Genomic DNA, 21,376 nt, shown 5'->3' with positions numbered 1-21,376 from the left:
TTCACTGGTGAATTCTACCCAACATTCAAAGAAGAATTAATACCAACACTTCTCAAAGTCTTCCAAAAATAGAAGAGGAGGGAATGCTTCCAAAATCATTTAATGAGGCCAGCATTACCTTGATACCAAAACCAGGCAAGTATGCCACAAGAAAAGAAAATTACAGGCCAATATCACTGATAAACATAGATGCAAAAATCCACAACAAAATATAAGCAAACCAAATTCAACAATATATTAAAAGGATCACACACCATGATCAAGCGGGATCAATTCCAGGGACGCAAGAACGGCTCAACATCTGCAAATCAATGTGATTATATCACATTAACAAAATGAAGTATAAAAACCACATAATCATCTCAATAGATCCAGGAAAAGCATTCAACAAAATTCAACATCCATTTATGATAAAAACTCTCAACAAAATGGGTATAGAGGGAATGTACCTCAACATAACCAAGGCCATATATGACAAGTCCACAGCTAACATCATACTCAGCAGTGAAAAGCTGAAAGCTTTTTGTCTAAGATCAGGAACAAGACAAGGATACCCATTCTCACCACTCTTATTCAACATAATACTGAAATGCCTAGCAAGAGCAATTAGTCAATAAAAAAGAAATAAAAGGCATTCAAATTGGAAAGGAAGAAGTAAAACTGTCACTATTTACAGATGATATTATATATAGAAAACCCAAAAGACTCCACCAAAAAATCTTAGAGTAAATGAGTTCAGTAAATTTGCAGGATACAAAGTTAGTATACAAAAATCTGTGTTTCTATACACTAACAATGAACTACCAGAAACAGAAATTAAGAAAACAATCTCATTTACAATTGCATCAAAAAGAAAAATATCTAGAAATAAATTTAACCAAGGAGGTAAAAACCTGAACACTAAAAACTGTAAGACATTAATGAAAGAAAGTGAAGAGAACACAAATAAATGGAAAGATATTCCATGCTCATGAACTGGAAAAGTTAATATTGTTAAAATGTCCATACTACCCAAAGCAATCTACAGATTCAATGTAATTCCTATCAAAATTCCAATGGCATTTTTCAAAGAAATAAAATAAACAATCCTAAATTTATGTGAAACCACAAAACACCCCAAATAGCCAAAGCAATCTTGAGAAAGAACAACGAAGCTGGAGGTATCATGCTCCCTGATTTCAAACTACATTACAAAACTATTATAATCAAAACATTGTAGTATGGCATAAAAGCAGACACACATATCAATGAAACAGAATAGAGAGCCCAGAGATAAACCCACACATATTTCATCAATTAATTTGACAAAGGAGCCAAGAATATTTAATGAAGAAACAACAGTCACTTCAATGCACGGTGTTGGGAAAACTGGACAGCCACATGCAAAAGAATGAAACTGGACCACTATCTTACATCATATACAAAAATTAACTCAAAATATATTGAGTTTTGAAATATATTTCAAATCATAAAAAACAGAGGCAGTAAGCTCTTTAACATTGGTCTTGACAATAACTTTTTAGATTTCACACCAAGAGCAAAGACAAGAGCAAAAATAAACAAGTGGGACTATATCAAACTAAAAAATTTTTGCACAGCAAAGAAATCCATAAACAAAATGGAAAGGCAACTTACTGAACGGGAGAAAATATTTGCAAATCATACACCTGGTAAGGGGTTAATATCCAAAATACATATAAAGAACCCATACAAACTCAGTAGTGAAAAACAAACAATCCAATATAAGGGCACTAATCTCATTCATGAAGGCTCTACTCTCATGACCTAATCACCTTTCAAAGGCCTCACCTCCTAAATATCACCTTGGGCACTAGTTTTCAACTTAAGAATTTTGGGGGACACAAATGTTCAGAACACAGCAGAAGGGGAATAAGACTCCACCTTTTGGGCTTCCCTGGTGGCACAGTGGTTAAGAATCTGCCTGCCAATGTAGGGGACACGGGTTCGAGCCCTGGTCTGGGAAGATCCCACATGCCGCGGAGCAACCAAGCCCGTGAGGCACAACTACTGAGCCTGCGCGTCTAGAGCCTGTGCTCCGCAACAAGTGAAGCCACTACAATGAGAAGCCCGCGCACCGCGATGAAGAGTAGCCCCCGCTCGCCGCAACTAGAGAAAGCCTGTGCACAGAAACGAAAACCCAACACAGCCAAAAATAAATAAATAAATTTATTAAACAAAAAAAAAGACTCCACCTTTTGATGGGAACAGTGTTTGGGATGAGAAATGTTTTCCAAATATATTAGGAAAATATAATATGCCACAGAATCTATGAAGATGTAGAATCCTCCTACTCCCAGAGATCTTTCAGTTGCACGTATAATATTTTACATTTGCTCTTCCTGTTAACTTTAAACACCTTGAGGGAAACTAATACATACTGCCTACTACGCTTCAGGCAATATAATAAGCACTGAAATGTGTTTCTGCTGTATTAAGATTATTCAATTCTAATATAAAAATGGAAAGAAACTAAGTATGGGAGCAAATAGCTTGCAAGACATAAGGAGATTCATAAGACATGTTAAGTATAAATAGTAAACAAGTTATTAACCTGTGAGGCATGTTAAAGATAGAATAAACAACATAAATGTGTTGAACACAGACAAAAATAATGGAACAAATGAGAGTGTCACAGATAGAAAGGGCTGCAAGAACCAAGTAATTCTTAAACATTCATGCTTTAAGGATCATGTCACTTCCAGATTGACAACAATGTTACCGCTAAATCAACCACTAATTGGTGACATCTATTCTGGCCTCACATAAGCTTTTCCCAAGAAACACAGATAAAACTCATTGCTGCTCAGCAGGCTAATTTAGGCAAGTTACAGCTGTGACCAGGCCTACTTGCTCCTGCATCCCTCCAAAAGAGCAAGTGTATGTTGGCTCCACTGCTGAGAACCCTATGCTCATCCTCAACTCTGGCCTTTGTAACTATACCACCAGCCAGGAAGGCTGATGCAACAAAGACAGGATATATGAATACTGATTAACATTTGAATAGTATGGTCCTTCCACTCCCTCCCCTCCCCACATCCTATCTTAAATAGGTTAGCTACTCCATCTCTTTCCCCTTAATGTATGTTTTCAATTAATTTAGTAAAACATGTGATTCGAGTGACTCAATTGAGCCTTCCTGTTCCATGACCTCTAGGATGGCCTGATTACTAGTGTACTTGGAAGCTATCACTGTCATTTTCCACCCCAATAGGTGCTTTACAAGTAATATATTAGTAAATCCACACAACAATCTTATGAGGAAGGAATTGAGGAAACTGAGTCTCAGAGGCGAAGTAACTTGTCCAAAGTAGCACAGCTAATAAACAAGGGAGCTAGAATTCAGGCCCAGGATGATATGGCTCCAGGATCCACGTTCTTTTCCACTAGTCTCATTCACTTTTGCATCTTCAATACGAATATGATGCCTGACATATAGCATACTGTTCGATGACTTTAAATGGTAGAATCCTTGCTCTTAGTTTATTTGCCACATGGCCTACGATGAATTATCTAACTTAAGACTCAGTTTCCTCACAGTACTAATTTAACTATTATTTAAAGTTACTATTTGTAAAAGTTTTTACTCAGCACTTGGCCCCTAGCAGTTGCCTAAGTAAGAAAGGCTATCTCTCATCCCCCAGCTCTAGGACAGGTTTGAGAAGGAACTTTCATCGTTTTCAAAGCTTAATCTTCTACCCTGTTTTAACCACACTTCCCTCATCAGCTAATCACAGAACAGGTGCATGTTGTTGAAGGCACGACAAGGTTCCCTCAATATTCCAGCTTCAAAATACTTAAGGAAATCTCTCTTTCACCTCATTCCTAGTTTTTGGACCCAACTATTTTTTCTTTCTGTGGGCAGTTATCTTTAGATAGCTCCTCTGAGAGGCGGGGCCATCGGCAGCCCCCGAGTCTGTCCCCGCTCCACACTCTGACTTTCGGCCTTGAAAAGAGCGTTTCGCAGGGAGCCTGGAAGCCTACTGCCTTCGGGCTGGGTAACCTCAGGGGTTTATCCCAAGCCCGAGTTCCTGGTCCGTAAGCGGAGGGGCATCGCTGTCTACGGCACAGGGGCGTCGCGGGACCCCGCGGCTCGGTTCACAGGGCGGTACGGCGCCCGTCACTTGCTAAGCGCAAGTGTCACTACAAGCTTAGTTTGCTGAACCAGTATCCACAGAGCCTTCAAACCCCATCCCCGCCTTCCATCATTCGCCCCCCTCCTCACCCCGACGCCCCACCGACCCGTTCCCGCACACCTTCCGCCTACCTCTTCTCGGTCGCTTCAGGACAAAGCAGGGCAGCCTTCTCTCTTCACCAGTGGTGTAACGGTGCGGTCCTCTTTTCTCACCGAGAGCATGGCTTCTCCTCACTACCGCTCCACACGCGAAGAGCGCTCTCTCCTCTTTAGCTCCTCCTGTGTGTGGTCCGACCGCTACCTGGCGGTCTCTCAGGCCGAGTTAGCGCGACACACCGTATTCCTGAGGCAAGGCGAGAGCTAGCTGGAGAGTCTCGACCAAGAGAGATGACCTGGCAGGTCCGGGCACCTCCTGCACCGCGCGACTAGAGGACAGCCTCGCGGAAGGAGCCGAAAGCCGAACCCCTCAGGCCACAGACTGGGGGTCGTGCCGAGGGGGTGCCTCTGGGAGAGTTCCTCAGTGAGCGAGCAGGGGGCGGGGCCGGCGTGGGGGCGTGGGGTGCCGGAGGAGGCAGGGCCTGGAGGCGTGGGAGGCGGGGCCAGCAGGCGCAGAGAGAATCACTCACTGGGCAGGCGGGAGATGGGGCCGGCGCAGCGGGGCGGGGCCCGGAGGCGGGAGAGGCGGGGCCGGCAGGCGCAGGGAGGGACCCTCATTAAACAGGCGGGAGGTGGGGCCGGCGCAGAGGAGTGGGGCGGGGCCTGCGGAGCAGGCGGGTCCCTGAGGCCGGGGAGGCGGGGCCAGGCCAGAGCTGGGACAGTCCCTCAATGGGCAGGCGAGAAAGTGAGGTCGACAGAGTGGAGCGGGGCGGGGCCGGCAGGAGTAGGAGGGGTCGGGGCCGACTCAGAGGACCCGCCGGCTACTTGGTTCTGTCCCAGGTGGAGGTGGCCTGAGGCACTTGGTTCCCTCTGCTCGCGTAGCTCTGGCGGAGTCTGCGCGATGGGAGACGCGGAAAGGCCGGAAGCGTCCAGGCCCCAGCAGGAGGAGGTAAACATTGCTGCTGCTTCCTCTCCCGCCCCCAGTCACGACTGGCCTCTAGATTGCGGGTTGCGGCGGGGACCTGCAAGGTGCAGGAGCGCTGTGAGAAATTTTATTCATTGCCTTCTGAAACCTGGTGTCGGCCCGGCTTCGAGTCGTCGCTGCAGACGGGTTTCGTCTTTTCGAGCGCCCGGGAGGCAGTCCCCGGGGAGGGGTGAGGAGCGAGCCGGGTTTCTGCTCCACTGCTCTGTTCCGGGGCTACCCAAAGGCAATGCTCTGAGACTTCAGACCGGGGCAAGGCGCACCCCCCCTCCCATCCTTCCCTGTTCTGGAGCCCTAGCCGGGGAAATTGAGGCAAGGGCCGAGGACTGGTGGCTCTGCTAGAGAAATGCATGCCATCTCTGGGATCGGTAAAAGGACTTGGAAGGATGCCTGTGGAAATTGACACAGGTGGATGGGGTGGAGATGATAGGTAGAATGGCGTCGGGAAATCCTCATTAACAATGAAATGATCAGGTTAGGAGGCCAGTTTTCTCAGACCCGGCTAAACTAGCTGTGAATCTTTGGGTATCACTATCTTCGTTTATATGGTGGAAATGATACTTCCTTCACAGAGAATTAAGTAAAATGCTTTATGCAAAGTGCCACAGAAGTTGTGGGTGCTTAATAAAAACCTTAGTTAACGTGTTCATCTTCTCTGCTTCTATATTAGTAGAGGTATATAGCAACAGTAAATAAGCTGGGATTCATTAGATTGTAGGGTTGTAGGGTAGTTCAAATTGTTGCACTATAATTTTCATACCCTGTTATTCTGTAAATACTTCTAAACCTGTTGCTGTGTGTGGTATCTGATTATTTTAATAGAGTTTCAGTCACAGAGACACTTGCTTGGCCCTACATTTCTTCAGAAAGTTGTAGATTCCAGATTTGGGATTTTATTTTATTTTGACTTTGTAAACATTTAGTAGCTAGTTAACAAATTGTAAATAGCCCTCAAACTTTTTCTTCCCCTCTTGAAACAAATATATTTAGTACCAATTTCCCCACTGTAATGGGACAACTCAGATATTTTTGTTTGTGCTAGTAGTACCAAGACTTATTGAGATTTAAGACCTGGAAGTTAATTTTTATTTATTATCCCTATCTTGATACAGACCCACAAAGACAGAGGCAGTACTTTAGATATAGAAATAATTTTAGTGAGCACCTCTTCCACAGTTTTTAACTCGAAATGCAAGGGTGCCTTAAGTACTTTTTTTCTCTAGATATATTGGTGCAGCATGGGCCACCTGCAGCAGAATCACCTGGAAAACATTGTAAAAAATGTAAATTACTGGGCCTATGCCCCAGATGTAGTGAATCAAAATCTCTTGGGATGGGTCTGGGACTCCATTTTTAACAAGCACTTCAGGTGATCCTGGTACACATATTTTAAGAACACTGCCTTGAAGAGTTTATACCTTGAAGGGGGTTTATGGCTCTCCTGAAGTTTGTAGACTTTGTATGTGCAGCTGTGAATCTCCTGATAAAGGGGGTTCAAAGTTTTTATAGTTTCTCAAAATTAACTATCATTAATCTAATTGATAGTCCCTATTTTCAAGGTAAGAAAGTTTAGGCCAGAAAAGATGAAATGATATGCCCAGGACCACACAAATCAGTAGCAGAGCTAGGTTTAAAACCAAGTTCTCATTCCTAGGCCAGTATTCCATCTGTTTTATTAGATTTGGTGGGAATAGGAAAATGAAAACACCTACAAATAGTGTATGGCTCTGACAGCATCCAAATATTCTACTTCACCTGAAGAATAGGAGAGAGGTGAAGGCAAGCAAATGAAAGTGGTGAAATTGGAGGTGGATGGGAGGGAGGGGCTGTGTAGAATGCCAGCCTAGATCAGAGCAGGGTGAGTGCTAGCTGGGGAATCTTGATCTAGATGGGTGCCCTAGCATGTCCTAGTAACTCTTGGGACCAGGTGACCAGAAACAGGAAGCACCATTCTGAAAAAGATGGTGGAATGTTGCCAAGGAATGACGATGAGAAGCTATTTCACATTCTCACTTAACACTTATGCAGTTACAACAAATTTATTTGTCTACTTCTGGTCTTACCTGCTGTCCAATCCTATTTACCACTGCCAAATTAATCCATCATTAAACCTGTGTCTCCGTGTCACTCCACTCAAATAAATACTCCCAAAAGGGTCTCAGTTCCCACCAAAACCTGCCCAGCTCCTCAGACTGGCAAAGTCCTGTTCAAGCAGCTTTTTCACGCTAACTGCCACATCTTAATTCAGGCTGTCATTTCTACCTCTGAAATCGACACTATAGTTGCTACCAAAATCTATGTTTTTTCTTTTCTAATTTAACCTACACAGGGATGTCCAATTTATCTTTCTCATGGCATCCCAATCCATGTTAATTCCTACCCAGAAACTCTCCATGACTCTCCATAGGAATGATTTTTTTTTTTTGGCCGTGCCGCGGGGCTTGTGGGATCTTAATTCCCCAACCAGGGATCGAACCCGAGCCCTCAGCAGTGAAAGTCTTAACCACTGACCACCAGGGAATTCCCAGGAATGATTTTAAACTGTGCTCCACAATGAATGCCTGTGAGGAGAGTTGAAGTCTCAGCCTCCCAGCCCCCCAGATATTTGAAAATCTTTGGCCCAGAAAACTCCAAACATCTTAGCCCAATTGAAATCCACAGTGTAGATCCTTTCTGTCTCATCTGTTGATCCTTGCTTTAGCCAAGTCAGGTCACTTCTACCTTTGCTTTACAACCATTTCAGCCAGTTTTAATCCCAGCTGGCTCTTCTTCCATCTGCCCTTTTTCTGTGAAGAGAGATAGTCTGCATTCTCAGCTGTGCTGCTGCTGCTCTATATGTTCTCCCTGAATAATCACATCCATCCTCTTGGCGACTACTCATAGATCTCCACTGAATTAGGAAGGAGGGAGGTAGTGCCTCCGCCTACTACCATAGTGTTATATTTTCAGCTGCCTTCTGGATATCTTGAAACTTGAGCCCATTATCTTTTTTATTGACCAAAGTGATTTTTTTTTTTTTCGGTACGCGGGCCTCTCACTGTTGTGGCCGCTCCCGTTGCGGAGCACAGGCTCCGGACGCGCAGGCCCAGCGGCCATGGCTCACGGGCCCAGCCGCTCCGCGGCATGTGGTATCTTCCCGGCGGGGCACGAACCCGTTTCCCCTGCATCGGCAGCGGACACGGCGCCACCAGGGAAGCCCGACCAAAGTGATTTTTAAAAGGCTTTTGTGTTTGTAACTTGTTATGGCTTGGGTTGGTGGGGGGAGTTAATTCAAATTAAGCTTTTGTTAAACATCTAATGTGAGAAGTAAGAGTTTTTGTCTGATTCAGTTATTCTCCAGGTGCTGAGCACTTTGAGTCTCTTATTTCTCATTTTGATCATCCAGTTGTTGGAGCTGGAAACCTCAAGGGCATCTTCAACTCTTCCTTATCCTGTTGTCCAGAATCCAAATTTTAGCAGGAATTATTAAATCTACTTTTGAATATCCCTTAAATCAATCTTTTGTGTTTCTGGAGCTGATATCCTCGTTCAGGCAAGAGATGGATAGTGCAATAATCTTTTCATTGTTATCTCCACCTCCAATTTCTCTTCTAATCTAGCCACATTTCTCCAAAAGTGATTATAAAACAAATCTGATTCTGTTCCTTACCTGATTAAAAACTTTCAATTGCTCCCAGTAGACTGCATGCTAAGGCCAGATGCCAAAGTGTTATATATCAAAGCAGACCACTTTGACCTGCTCCAACATTTTCAAAAAAATCAACATCTTAATATCCATTTAAAATGCAAAAAATAGGCGCATCCCCCTTAACCTCAGATAAAGCTTGGAGATGGAGTACGTATTTTAACAGCTGAAAGTTAAAAAATGTTTCGTTTGCTTCTTTTTGTCAAAATGATGACACTGAGTAAAAAAGAAATTGTCAAAATAGTTGTATCAAATGGCGATAGGAAAATAGTTATGGCAAAATTCATATATATTTACATTCAATGCCCTTGCATGGTTTAAAACCTGGGCCAATTTTCCAAACAAAATCATAAGTACAACACTAATTGATAAAATTGACTTTTGTCTATTAGTATAATTTTTTAAGTTAATATATATAACTTATATATATTATTATATATAAGTTAATTAAGTTAATATATATAACTTATATAATAATATAAGTTAATAATATAACTTATAAGTTATAATAATATTATATATTATTATATAATTAATTACATAATTAAATATATTAATAATTAATATATAATTATATATTGTATATAATTAACTATATTAATTGTTAATTAATTAATATATAATTAATATAATTATATATAATATGATAATATTATATTATTGTTATATATTATATATTAATATGTATAAGTTATATATAACATATATTATATATAATAAGTATAAATAATAAGTATAAAATAATAAGTATAAATAATAAGTATAAAATAAGTATAAAATAATAATATAACATATATATTATTATATATAATAAGTTAATTAAGTTAATATATATAACTTGTATAATATAATAAGTTAATTAAGTTAATATATATAACATATATAGTATATATAATATATTATATATATTATTTTATCATTACTTATAAAATCAATGGAATAGTAAGTCTGTTTTGATGAACCCATCACTTTAAATTGGTGTATAGATGATAGTTGAAGATTTATATCAAACTTAGTAAAGAATTACCTCGCGTATTTTTCAGAAGTTCTCTTAATTCACTACTGGCCAATTCTGTGGATTTATCAACCCTGTAAAATATGTGGATACCCGTAGCATTCAAAATGCATATGGCTAGTATGCTGCTGTCTGATGCACTCACGTACTTCTGTTGCCACCAGGATCAGCTGTCTTTATTTCCAGTGCTGTTTATACCAGTAGTACTTGTTTTGTAATGACTAATTAATTTATTCATTTTTGAATTATTTATTTATTTATTTATTTTATTTTTGGCTGCGTCTGATCTTAGTTGCGGAACACGGGATCTTTTGTTTTGGTGCGTGGGCTCTTCGTTGTGGCATGCAGGCTTCTCTCTAGTTGCAGTGCTTGGGCTCTGTAGTTTGCTGGATGCGGGCTCAGTAGTTGTGGTGCGTGGGCTTAGTTGCCCCATAGCATGTGGGATCTTACTTCCCCGACCAGGTATCTAACCAGTGTCCCTTGCAGTGGAAGGTGGATTCTTAACCACTGGACCACCAGGGAAGTCCTGTAGTGACTGTAATTTAATTAAATATGTGGAAACTAGTAATATGTGAGTATGAAAAGAAAGTTTTTTCTATGAAAACTTAAACTGAGAGCTTTGGAAAATTCAATAAACATGAATTATTAACAAATTCTGTAGAATTAGATGTAAGCAAACAAGTATAAAAAGATTGGGGAGAATCATAAAAGAGATAAGGATTTTGCACTGATATTGCGCTACCCTAAGTGTGTTAAAACTAGAAAGTATAGGTGTTGCGTTGTGCTGTCTTAATGTCAGAAAGTCTTGGGACTCCAATCAGTGTGACAACGACAACGTTTTGGCCTTATAGCAGAAGATTAGCAAATAAATGTAAATGTTTTAAGTGAAATCAAATAGTTTAAGGCATATATACTTTTCTTGTGATTCCTTAATTTAACCAGTTTTCAACTAACAGTTCTCAACTTCGAACAAGAGAGCTACTATTATGTTATTGTTACTATTAGCATTATTGTTTTTTTCCTTTTTGGTTGGTTTTGAAAAAAAAATCTTGGGTCACGCCTGAAAAATAGAGACAAATGTTTACAGGGTTTTTGTTGTTGTTGTTTTTAACTGCCTGTCTTTAATCTCGTGTTATTCTTCAGTTAAGCAGAGATAGCTAGAGAAACTTTCATCTGAGTTCATCCAAAAAAAAAAAAAGGACAACCTGGAAACACAAGTCCATGCATTAGTGGCTACCTTTCTGTATGGTATAAAACATTTCTGTCAGTTACTGTTATTACTGTTTTAAATTATTAAAAACATTTATTATTTTTAATTGAAGTATAGTTAATTTACAATGTGTTAGTTTACAGTGTACAACAAAGTGATTCAGTTATACATGTATATGTATTCTTTTTCAGATTCTTTTCCATTATAGGTTATTACAAGAGATTGAGTATAGTTCCCTATGCTATACAGTAGGTCCTTGTAAAAACACATTTTAGAGTGAAATTTTAAATCTAATGTTTGTGACACTAGAGGAACCACATAGTTCTTAAGAGCACACTTGGAAAAGTCATTGTGAAGTGTTTTCTGCCTTTCTGGTTTATCTTCTTCTGTCGTCCTCCACATACCATAAAGTCCAGATATAGAAAGTTACTTCCAATTCTTAAAAATGTCATATGCCATCATGCCTTTTTTCATATTGTTTTTTCTTCTAAAATATGGGTTCTTAGCCCACATCCACAGAGAATACCCTGCAGAGCCTAGAACTTTGGGATGTGTGGTTCTTCTGACATTGTTTTAAAATGTGTGTGGATTTTTCTTAGCTTCAGGAAAATAAGCAATATGTCATCTCTAACCCAGTTCAAAAGTCTATGTTCATGCAAGCCCCTCTCTTTACGTGGCAGTATCTCCTAATTCAGCTTCTTTTCTTAACAACCCTCCTAATTACAAGTGATGATGATCAGATTAAATGACTTGCCTAAAGACATGAATAATACTTTGTGCTTATTGTAAGTGAACACAATTTTGTACTTTAATGAACAGTGTAGAGTGAAATATGGTCATTTGGTTCACATTCTGCCGTAGAGGCGGCAATTTCCAAAGTGTTGATTTTCAATCTTATCTTTACTGTCTTATCATTCACCTGTGAAATACATCCTCATCAACAGCACACTTCAATGATCTCATTATACATAGTGATTTTAACCTGGTAAAGGAGAAGGCGAATGCATTTTGAGAAAGTTTTACTCTGAGATTTCTGAAGCTTGCACCAGTTAAAAATCACTGCTTTAAGCCTTATCGGTTTGGCTGGTAAGAACCAAAGGATCACTTTGGTTCTTTCAACTTTATTTATAATGAAATCATTTTTATTTTTCTTGCTTTTTCCTAAAATCAAATTTGGTGATTTCCTCCTCCTGTCATTTCACTGGTTACATCAGTACCATTTGTTAAATTAATTTTGCTTAGTAGGAGATATTTCAGTTGGCCCTTGAATAACCTGGGGGTTAGGGGCACTGACCCTTGGTGCAGTTGAAAATCCACATATAACTTTTCAGTTGGCACTCTGTATCCATGGTTCTGCACCCACTGATTGTCAACCAACTGTGGATGGAATAGTATTGTAGTTTTTATTGGAAAATATTCACATGTAAGTGGACCTGTGCAATTCAAACCTGTGTTGTTCAAGGGTTAATTGTAGTGTTTACTCTTTTTAACTTTAGTTATCTCACTGTTTTGAATTCTGGTTTTTAGATGTAGGCTGGCCCTACTAGCTGCCATCCATACATATGTATGGATGTAGTTTAAGGCAAGGCTTTGAGTTCAGACCTATCTCAGTTCTAATCTTATTTCTGCCACTTACCACTTGTGGGATCCTGGGTATGTTATTTATGTACTTCAAGACCTAGTTGTCTCATCTGTAAAATGGGAATACTGTTACTATTTGACTGACTTGTACAGATTAAGCAGAATAAGGTATATAAAGCATCTGTGTGGTGACAGTTCAAAAGCAGCCTCAACACCGGACCCAGAGGACATGGTCTTATGTGTATCTCCTGTTCTAGAGCCTGGAACTGCAGTGTCAGGATCTTACAGCTTTTTTGAGATTGCAGAGCCCTCAATGGCAACACAAACAAACAAAAAACTTGACCACTTCTGTTTCAAAAATTTGCTTAAATATTTGTGGAATGAATATTGAGTAAGTGCCAGGTAGTATGCTAGGCTCTAGGGATTCCACAAGTGTAAAGTTGGTTTTTGCTGTTAAGAAGCACGGTCTAGAAGAGACTGTAGAGAAGTAACAGGGAATTAAATTGCAGTGAGCTATGTGCTATGTTAGGCACCTAATCCAGGCCTTTGGTGTAGTGGGGGGAGGAGGAGATGTGAGGGCACTCAGAGGAGGCTTGCATTGAGTGGTTATTACACTAATGTATTGTGGTCTTATGTTAAATTTTTAAAAATCTAAAGGTATCCGGTAATCTGAGCACAAGGTAAAGAGAAATTAACAGCCCATTCACTTACTTAGCTAATGTTTATTGATGTTACACTTGACACAGTACTCTGGGAACACCACAATATATAAAAACTGGTCTCTGCTCTCTTGCTGATTATTAAAAATATACACACACACACACACACACATATATGGCACTGTCCCGTTTTAGAGTGCCATCCTCTTTCCAAGCAGTATGTATTTAGGTGTGTGTTTCTTACTTTATCCCATAGAGCTTTGAGACAGCCCCAGTGAGACCATATTGCAGTAAAGGAATGTTAACATGTAAATAGCAAAAACCAATTGGTACATGGGAAGGGTCAGACAAACAAAGGCTACTAAGTTTTTGGTAAGGAGTTTTCAGGTAAGTATTATAATTTCAGTTAATATTAGAAAAGAAAACATTAAAATTTAAAAAGTAGCTCATAACAGTAGCCTATTCATGCCAGCATTCTGTCTCTGTGAGAGGCACTGAAGGGGCATTTTGTCCACAACTTTAGAAATTTGTCCACTGTGACGTTTATGGGTCTAATTTTATACTTATCCTCAAAGTAACAATAATGGCAATAATATTTTGAGAGATTACTATGCACCAGGCTCTGTTTAAAACACTTTTAATCATCACAATTAACCTCTAAGGTAGGTATTATTTTACTGATGAGGAAACCAAGGCTCAGAGAAGTTAAGGAACTTCCTATAGCCACACAACTAAGCAAACACCATTAACCAGCTACCACATAACAGTAAGGATTCAAGCTGGGGACACTGGCTCCCAAAATGATGCTGTCTCCCGAAGTTCCCCAGATGTGTGTTTAGATGTGAATAAAGAGGAAATCTCTCCATAAAATGGGTACTTGTACTTTATTTTTCACAGAGGTTATCTTCAGATACCAACGAAAATGAAGCAAAGTCAAATGAAGAGCCACTCCTAAGAAAAAGTTCTCGCCGATTTGTCATCTTTCCAATCCAGTACCCTGACATTTGGAAAATGTATAAACAGGCACAGGCCTCCTTCTGGACAGCAGAAGAGGTAAGTAGCAGCACCGTCATCAGCAAACATGTTCTCTAGTGCAGTGTTCACATTTTCTGTTGCAGGACATTAAAAATGTTTAACTTACATTATAAGGTACATTGAATAAGATCAGTTGTATAAGATAATGTTTGAAATACAAATACTATTTGTACTAAATAGTACTAAGTACTAAATAGTACTAAATACTATTAGTACTAAATAGTACTAAATACAGGGTTCTGCAATGTTTTGTGTTTAGATTACTGTCTATAAACATGTTTTCTGCTGCAAAAATGTCATCTCAGTCTGCCAGAATTTTACCTCCAATATATTTCAGAACATTTTCCATTTTTAAACAGAGTTTTGGTTTGCTGTGACCAAATAAGACTAGTCTTTACTTATGGTTAGTGGAATAAATAAAATTGCAGCCATAGCTAAAGCATGAAATAGTGAAAGCCTTAGAGACCCTCCTTTCAGATGAGAGGCTTATCTGATGGTGCAGAAGGAGCTGTCACATGGGGAGTTTGCCTGGGCAGGGCACTCGCTTCTGAGGTGCTGGCCTGAATTCACAGTGCTCCTCCCAGCCTGGCCCTGCCCTCAGCCACATCAAACCTGGCACAGCTGTGCCAACAGACAGGACAGCTGTGGAATGTTTTCCTGTAGTGTGGCAATTTCCGCCTAGGAAATGAGTTGAACACAGCAAATCAGAAGACCCTCGCTGGTTTGGTAAAAGGGCAGTTGGTCATGCAAGCGGTTGCTCCATAGTCTGCAAATAATCATTGTCTTCATTTTTGAATATGATGGATGATACCTGTATAGCACTCTGTTCTCTGTGTGTGCATGTTTATCTATATAGATAGATATATCTACTTGTTTAGATATATTTGGATCTGTCTGTTTATTTATCTGTTTTTTGAGAAATTGACTCTTTACATATGCTGTTGAGAATGCAGACTCTGGAACCAGGCTGCCTAGGTACAAATCCTGGCTCTACCTCGTACTAGCTGTGCCACTGGCAAAGTTGCTCTGTGAAACCTCTCTGTGTATCCTCATCAGTAAATTGGGCTAATAGTACCTAGTTCTGGTTGTTAGGATTAATTAGATGTGTAGAATGTTACTTGGCATTTAGCAAGCACCAAATAAATGTAAGCTATTATTTTACACAGAAGGGGGGAGATTTATACTAGAAATCAGAAGGCGCCAATTTTTGAAGCTTCTGTTACATTGATTTTACCCACCTACCCATCTTTGTTATTTTATATTTGTTAACGTTATTAACATCTTTGTTATATTGTAGTTGGCATGTAGAGCAAAAAACCAACCCAAACCCAAACTCAGCATTTTCAAATTGGGCCATAGTGCTAGGCACACCTGACTGTCTCTAACTGTGATTTTTAGAAAGTTTTTTGTGAGATGTGGTTAAGAGAACAAACAGAGTACATAGGTGGCTTTTTCATTCATCATGTTAAAAAAGTACTTGTGATACCTGGGTTTTTTTAATTCATCAAAAAATTTCTTACATCTTTTAGGAAATGTAATATGTGTAGTACTATGACTTAAAAAACACTAATTTTTGAAAATTAAAATATAAAGTTGGTACATGTTTTATAGACAGCTGATAGATTCAAATACATAATTAATTGGGAAGTCAAACACATTTTTAGTTCCACATATTATTCATTTAAACAAATTATGTAAGTTACAGTTTAATCGACTCTAGACTTCATTGTTTTATCAGTGATTTAGCTTTATTCCTAAATATGCCTGATCATCGAAGCCTTGATTCAGAAGATAAAGTTCTGGTGTTTGGGTTTTTTTTTCAAAGCTACCCAGGCAGTTCTGTAAACCAGTAGTTTGTAATCAATCTTTAGATTGTAAAATTGAGAATTTATTCAAATGAGATAAAGCTGGGCGAAAAGTTTTACCTTTTAGGAATGGAAAATGACTAATGTAGGTAAGTTTAATATTTAAGAGAGAGCATATTGTAATATTAAAATTTAGTATCAGGAGTATAATACACAAAAACCAGGAAGATGTCAGTTAAACCCGAGTGAACTCTTAATAGAATAGGACATGATTTTTAGCTTACATATTTTAAAAGATGTATACAAATATTTCTTCTCTGCTCCATTGTATCCCCAACATTTAGCACAGTGTCTGGCATGTAGTTGGTGCTCAGTAAACATTTAAAAAATAAAGTAATGAGAAAAAGGACTTTGGAAAAGAACACAAATGATTGAAAGGATGAAACTTTAGTCTTTTTTTGGAATGGTGAAAGAGATTAGGGCTTTGTTAGAATAAATAAAAGAAGGACAAAAGACAATTACATATTGCAAATGTTTATGAGGTTATTATGAAACATACTTAAGAGATCTTCCTGAGACAAAATGATATCTACAAGGTACATTTAAAGACTATTTTACAATTGTAAATTTCACCAAACTCTAGAATACATTTCTATTAATTCCAAGGACTAGTTCTAATAAACATTTTCCAAAATATTTCTATTTCCAGAGGAAGCCATATCTATAAATTGTTTTAAAACCCAGATTGTTATGTGCCTGACATTACTTCTGGGTATAAAAGTAGATTAGTCAGCAGTAAGGTAGCAGCTACAATTGCTTAACAAGTGCCTAGTTATCTGTCTAACACAATGGTAAATATGTATAATATGTTAAAGAAATGGCTGCTGAAAGGCATTAGTTTATTCACCTCAGTTCCTTCTTGACTGTTTCTACTCTCTCCCCATTTTGCCCCTTCCTTAATTGCTTCCAGATTTTGGCTTTCCCCCAAGCTTTATTGATATAGTTGACATATAACATTGTGTAGGTATAAAGTGTACAACGTATTGCTTTGATACACTATGTATGGCAAAATGATTACCACCATAGTATAAGCTAACACCTGTGTCCCATCACATAGTTACCATTTCTTTTTTGTGGTGAGAATAGGTTAATTTTAATATTTTGAAAGGACATCCTGGCCAGCTTCTCAATTAGCTAGAAGATAGATGTCTTCATAATGTTTTAATTTTGTTCTGTTCCTTTGTAATTTTCTTAGTTTGAGCTGCTATAATAATATCATAGAGTAGATAGCTTGCAAACAACAGAAATTTATTTCTCACAGTTTTGGAGGCTGGTGATTCTAAGATCAAGGTGCCTGCAGATTTGATATCTGGTGAAGGCTTGCTTCCTGTTTCATAGACAGCTGTCTTCTTGCTATGTCCTCACATGGCAGAAGGGGCAAAGGAGCTCTCTGAGGTCTCTTTATATGGGCACTAATGCCATTCATGAGGGTGACCTAATCACTTCCTAAAGGCTCCACCTCCAAATATCATCACATTGAGGATTAGGTTTCAATATGGACTTTGCGGGGACACAAATACTCAGTCTATAGCAAGAATGATGAAATTTTTTTCTTTTTCACATTTTACTGCCAATGAGATGTCCCACCTTAACTTTGAAATGGAAGTCAGTTTTCCATACTTTGAGAAGAATTTAAGTTAAAACTTTCGAAAATCTTTTTATTTCAGGTTGATTTATCAAAGGATCTCCCTCACTGGAACAAGCTTAAATCAGAAGAGAAGTATTTTATCTCTCACATCTTAGCCTTTTTTGCAGCCAGTGACGGAATTGTGAATGAAAATTTGGTAAGATTTTTGTTTCCACTTTTGTTCTCATTCAGCAGTTAAATGATAGTAATGGTGGTAAGATAATCAGACTGAGTCTGAAAAATGATGTCTAAGAAATGAACTTAACTCTTGAAAACATTTTTTCTGATGAAGTGTCAGAGGCAAGGATACATTTCTGTTATTTGAACCCCCAAAATATCATGAAATCAAGCATATTGTACCAATCAAAACTACTTACAAGGCATAAGCATGAGTTTGATTTTACCCTTAGATAGTAATCCTAATAGAGAACCTGCACCTTAATAATCTTTCCAGAGCTCTGCCATAGAGCACTGGGTCTGGCTTCCCATTTTTAAACTTCTATTATGGTTGGTTAGAAGACATGCTTTCTTATTAAAAAGAATGGGAAGATGCAAACTTTCATTATAAGCTTGTAGGGGCTTCAGTAGATCTAATTAAGGTCAATTCTACAAAGCAAAATAATTATTTTTGGTAGATGTTCTAAAATTTATTTGGCTTTATAGGCAGTATCTCCACCTAATAGGTCAGTTTATTTAATTGCTTAAGAATATAGTATGCAACTAATTGTGGAGGGTTGATGGATTAAGTAGTACTGCTTAAAATAATTCATAAGGTCTTTCTGACCTGTCTGTGGCATGACAGGTGATTTTTAAGTGGTAATTCTGATGTCCAGATTCTGATTTGCAGTGTTTAATGAGAGCCCATAGAATTGGATATATTTGTTTCCCTTATCTTCTTAGGTGGAGCGCTTTAGTCAGGAGGTGCAGGTTCCAGAGGCTCGCTGTTTCTATGGCTTTCAAATTCTCATCGAAAATGTTCACTCAGAGATGTACAGTTTGCTAATAGACACTTACATCAGAGATCCTAAGAAAAGGTATTACTGCTGGGATTTTATTTACAAAGGTTTATCCTATTGCTTGATTATGTTAATATTAAGGAACTAAATATTAGGGAAAGATTATTCAAATATGGAAGTTTAGGAGTACAATATTTTCTATTGCTTAATAATGTGTTAGATTAAAAAAAACTTGTATAGGACCAGTAAATCTTTGGATAGTATATCTTAAAAAACTGTTCACACACTGTTCTGTTTAGAAATTAAATATTCTAATTTAGTCAATTTTGTATAAGACCAGATCCAAAGCACTAATTTGAGTTTTACTTTCACTTCTATATTTTATGGACATGCAAAAATACAGAAAAACTACAGGTCTGTTGCATACCATAGAATTGCATAGAATCAAATATAGTCTGATTAAAAACAAGTAAATTGGAGATTCCCTGGTGGTCCAGTGGTTAGGACTTGGCACTTTCACTGCTGAGGGCCCGGGTTCAATCCCTGGTCGGGGAACTAAGACCTGCAAGCTGTGTGGCGCAGCCAAAGATAAAAAAAAAAAAAAAAAAAAAAAAAAAAAAAAAAAAAAAACTTTGCCATTAATCTTTTGTTTTTACAGGGAATTTTTATTTAATGCAATTGAAACAATGCCATATGTTAAGAAAAAAGCAGATTGGGCCTTGCGATGGATAGCAGATAGAAAATCTACTTTTGGTATGTAGCTTTAATTTATATATGATCAAATTAGCCTTGGGTTATACAATGCTATTTTACATGGTGTAGTATCACTATTCCTAAGAATTAATTCGAAACTGGTGAAAAATAATCTAAATCTATTATCTATTCTGTTTATTAAATTGAAAGTTGAGAGGTTAAATGTCAGCGCATAATTACAGGTAAATAAGAATCAGTCACATAGACTCTGACAAGAATATTAGAGCAAGACTATATGCTTTCAGTAATGTTTATTTTCCCTAAAATAAAGCAAGTCAAAGTCTTAACATTTTTCAGGGAACAAATATGTCAATTAGTGCACTCAACTAAGGCAAGAAACAGTTTGCAATAACAGGCTTATTTTTCACAGATAAGTTAAACACAAACACCCTTTTGGGTGAGTTGAGATCCAATAACATTTTTTTACGGAAGCGATTAACATTGTTTCTTATAATATAAATATTTATTACATTTAATTAAAATATTCAGATATTTAATTTAAATAGCTCTAAGTACCTTTCTTATTTATTTCACAATTGGTTGTCTTTACTTTCTGGTTTTATTCATCATGTGGGGAAAGAGGTCTCAAAATTTTTGGTCTAAGTACTCCTTTGCACTCTTAAAAATTATTGAGGACTGGTTATATCTATTGATATTTTCATATTAGAAATTAAAGCCGAGAAAATTTCAAAATATTTAATTATTAATGCATATTAAATTAACAGTAATAACCCATTGCAGTTTGAAATAAATAATGTATATTTATGAAAAGAAACACTGTATTTTCCCAAAAAATTGGAATGGCCTAGTTTTGGCCATTCCATTCTCACTGGAATGAGAATGGCCTAGTTTTTTATTTTTGCAAATCTCTTTAATGTCTGACTTAATAGGAGGATAGCTGGATTATATCTGCTTCTGCATTCAATTTGTTGCAGAATGTTGTTTTGGTTGAAGTATATAAAGAAAATCCAACCTCCTTCAGATATGTAGTTAGAAAAAGGAGAAGTATTTTACCAGGCTTTTCAGATTGTTGTGAATATGTTGTGTAGCCTTTGGAAAACACCACTGTATATTCATGAGAGAATGATGGTAAAAAAGATAAATAGTGTCTTATTATTACTATGAAAATAGTTTTGACTTCACAGACCTCCTGGGTCTGTGGATCTCCAGGGATCCCTGGACCACACGTCAAGAACCAGTGATGTAGTGTAAGATATGGGCAAGATGTAGTGTATCAGGGAAGAAACATATATGTCTGCATTGCTTTCAGTTCATTTCAAGAATGAGAAAAGCAGTGATTCTCAGTGTGCATAAAATCATCTGGAGAATTTGTGGAAAAATCCTGCCGATTCCTGGTCCTCACCAGAGAGTGATCTGCATTTTATACTCAGCTGATTTTCTCACAAGTGGATTGAGAAGCACATTTTGAGAAACATTGGCTTTAGAGAAAAACAAAGGGAAACGTCAAGGTGTTCAATATGCACTGAAAAGATTAGTGTGGATAGAAAATGATGGACAGGCTCACAGAAAGCATGTCTTTCATGATACTACCAAAGAAGTAACCTAGAAATAGAGAAAATAGAGGAGGGTGGCAGTCATCCTGTGACAATCTGCTTAGTTTTTTTAAAAAGTGAGATATACTGCTTAGTTTTTTAAAATATCTTTAAAGAACTTTAAAACATTAAATATATAGATTCAACCTTAATATACGTAATGAAATTACATTTCAAACATCAAAATAAGTATGAGTTACACAATC

At 37.9% G+C, this 21,376-nt stretch overlaps 1 protein-coding gene across 1 annotated transcript in view; it reads left to right on the top strand.

The window, feature by feature from the left end:
* Positions 1–5,015: 5,015 nt before the first annotated feature.
* Positions 5,016–21,376, top strand: part of RRM2B (ribonucleotide reductase regulatory TP53 inducible subunit M2B) — a 33,955-nt gene continuing 17,594 nt past the window's right edge. Inside the window, exons 1-5 of the mRNA XM_027131545.1 lie at positions 5,016–5,198; positions 14,279–14,434; positions 17,949–18,065; positions 18,809–18,942; positions 19,523–19,617. Of these exons, the coding sequence (XP_026987346.1) occupies positions 5,151–5,198; positions 14,279–14,434; positions 17,949–18,065; positions 18,809–18,942; positions 19,523–19,617 (550 nt within the window). The 5' untranslated portion in view covers positions 5,016–5,150. The remainder of the gene's footprint in view (positions 5,199–14,278; positions 14,435–17,948; positions 18,066–18,808; positions 18,943–19,522; positions 19,618–21,376) is intronic.

This window comes from Aethalodelphis obliquidens, unplaced genomic scaffold (assembly GCF_003676395.1).
Source record: "Aethalodelphis obliquidens isolate GAN/ISIS:26980383/991018 unplaced genomic scaffold, ASM367639v1 scaffold39, whole genome shotgun sequence".
NCBI lineage: Eukaryota > Metazoa > Chordata > Mammalia > Artiodactyla > Delphinidae > Aethalodelphis > Aethalodelphis obliquidens.
This window is presented reverse-complemented; position numbering and strand designations above follow the sequence as displayed.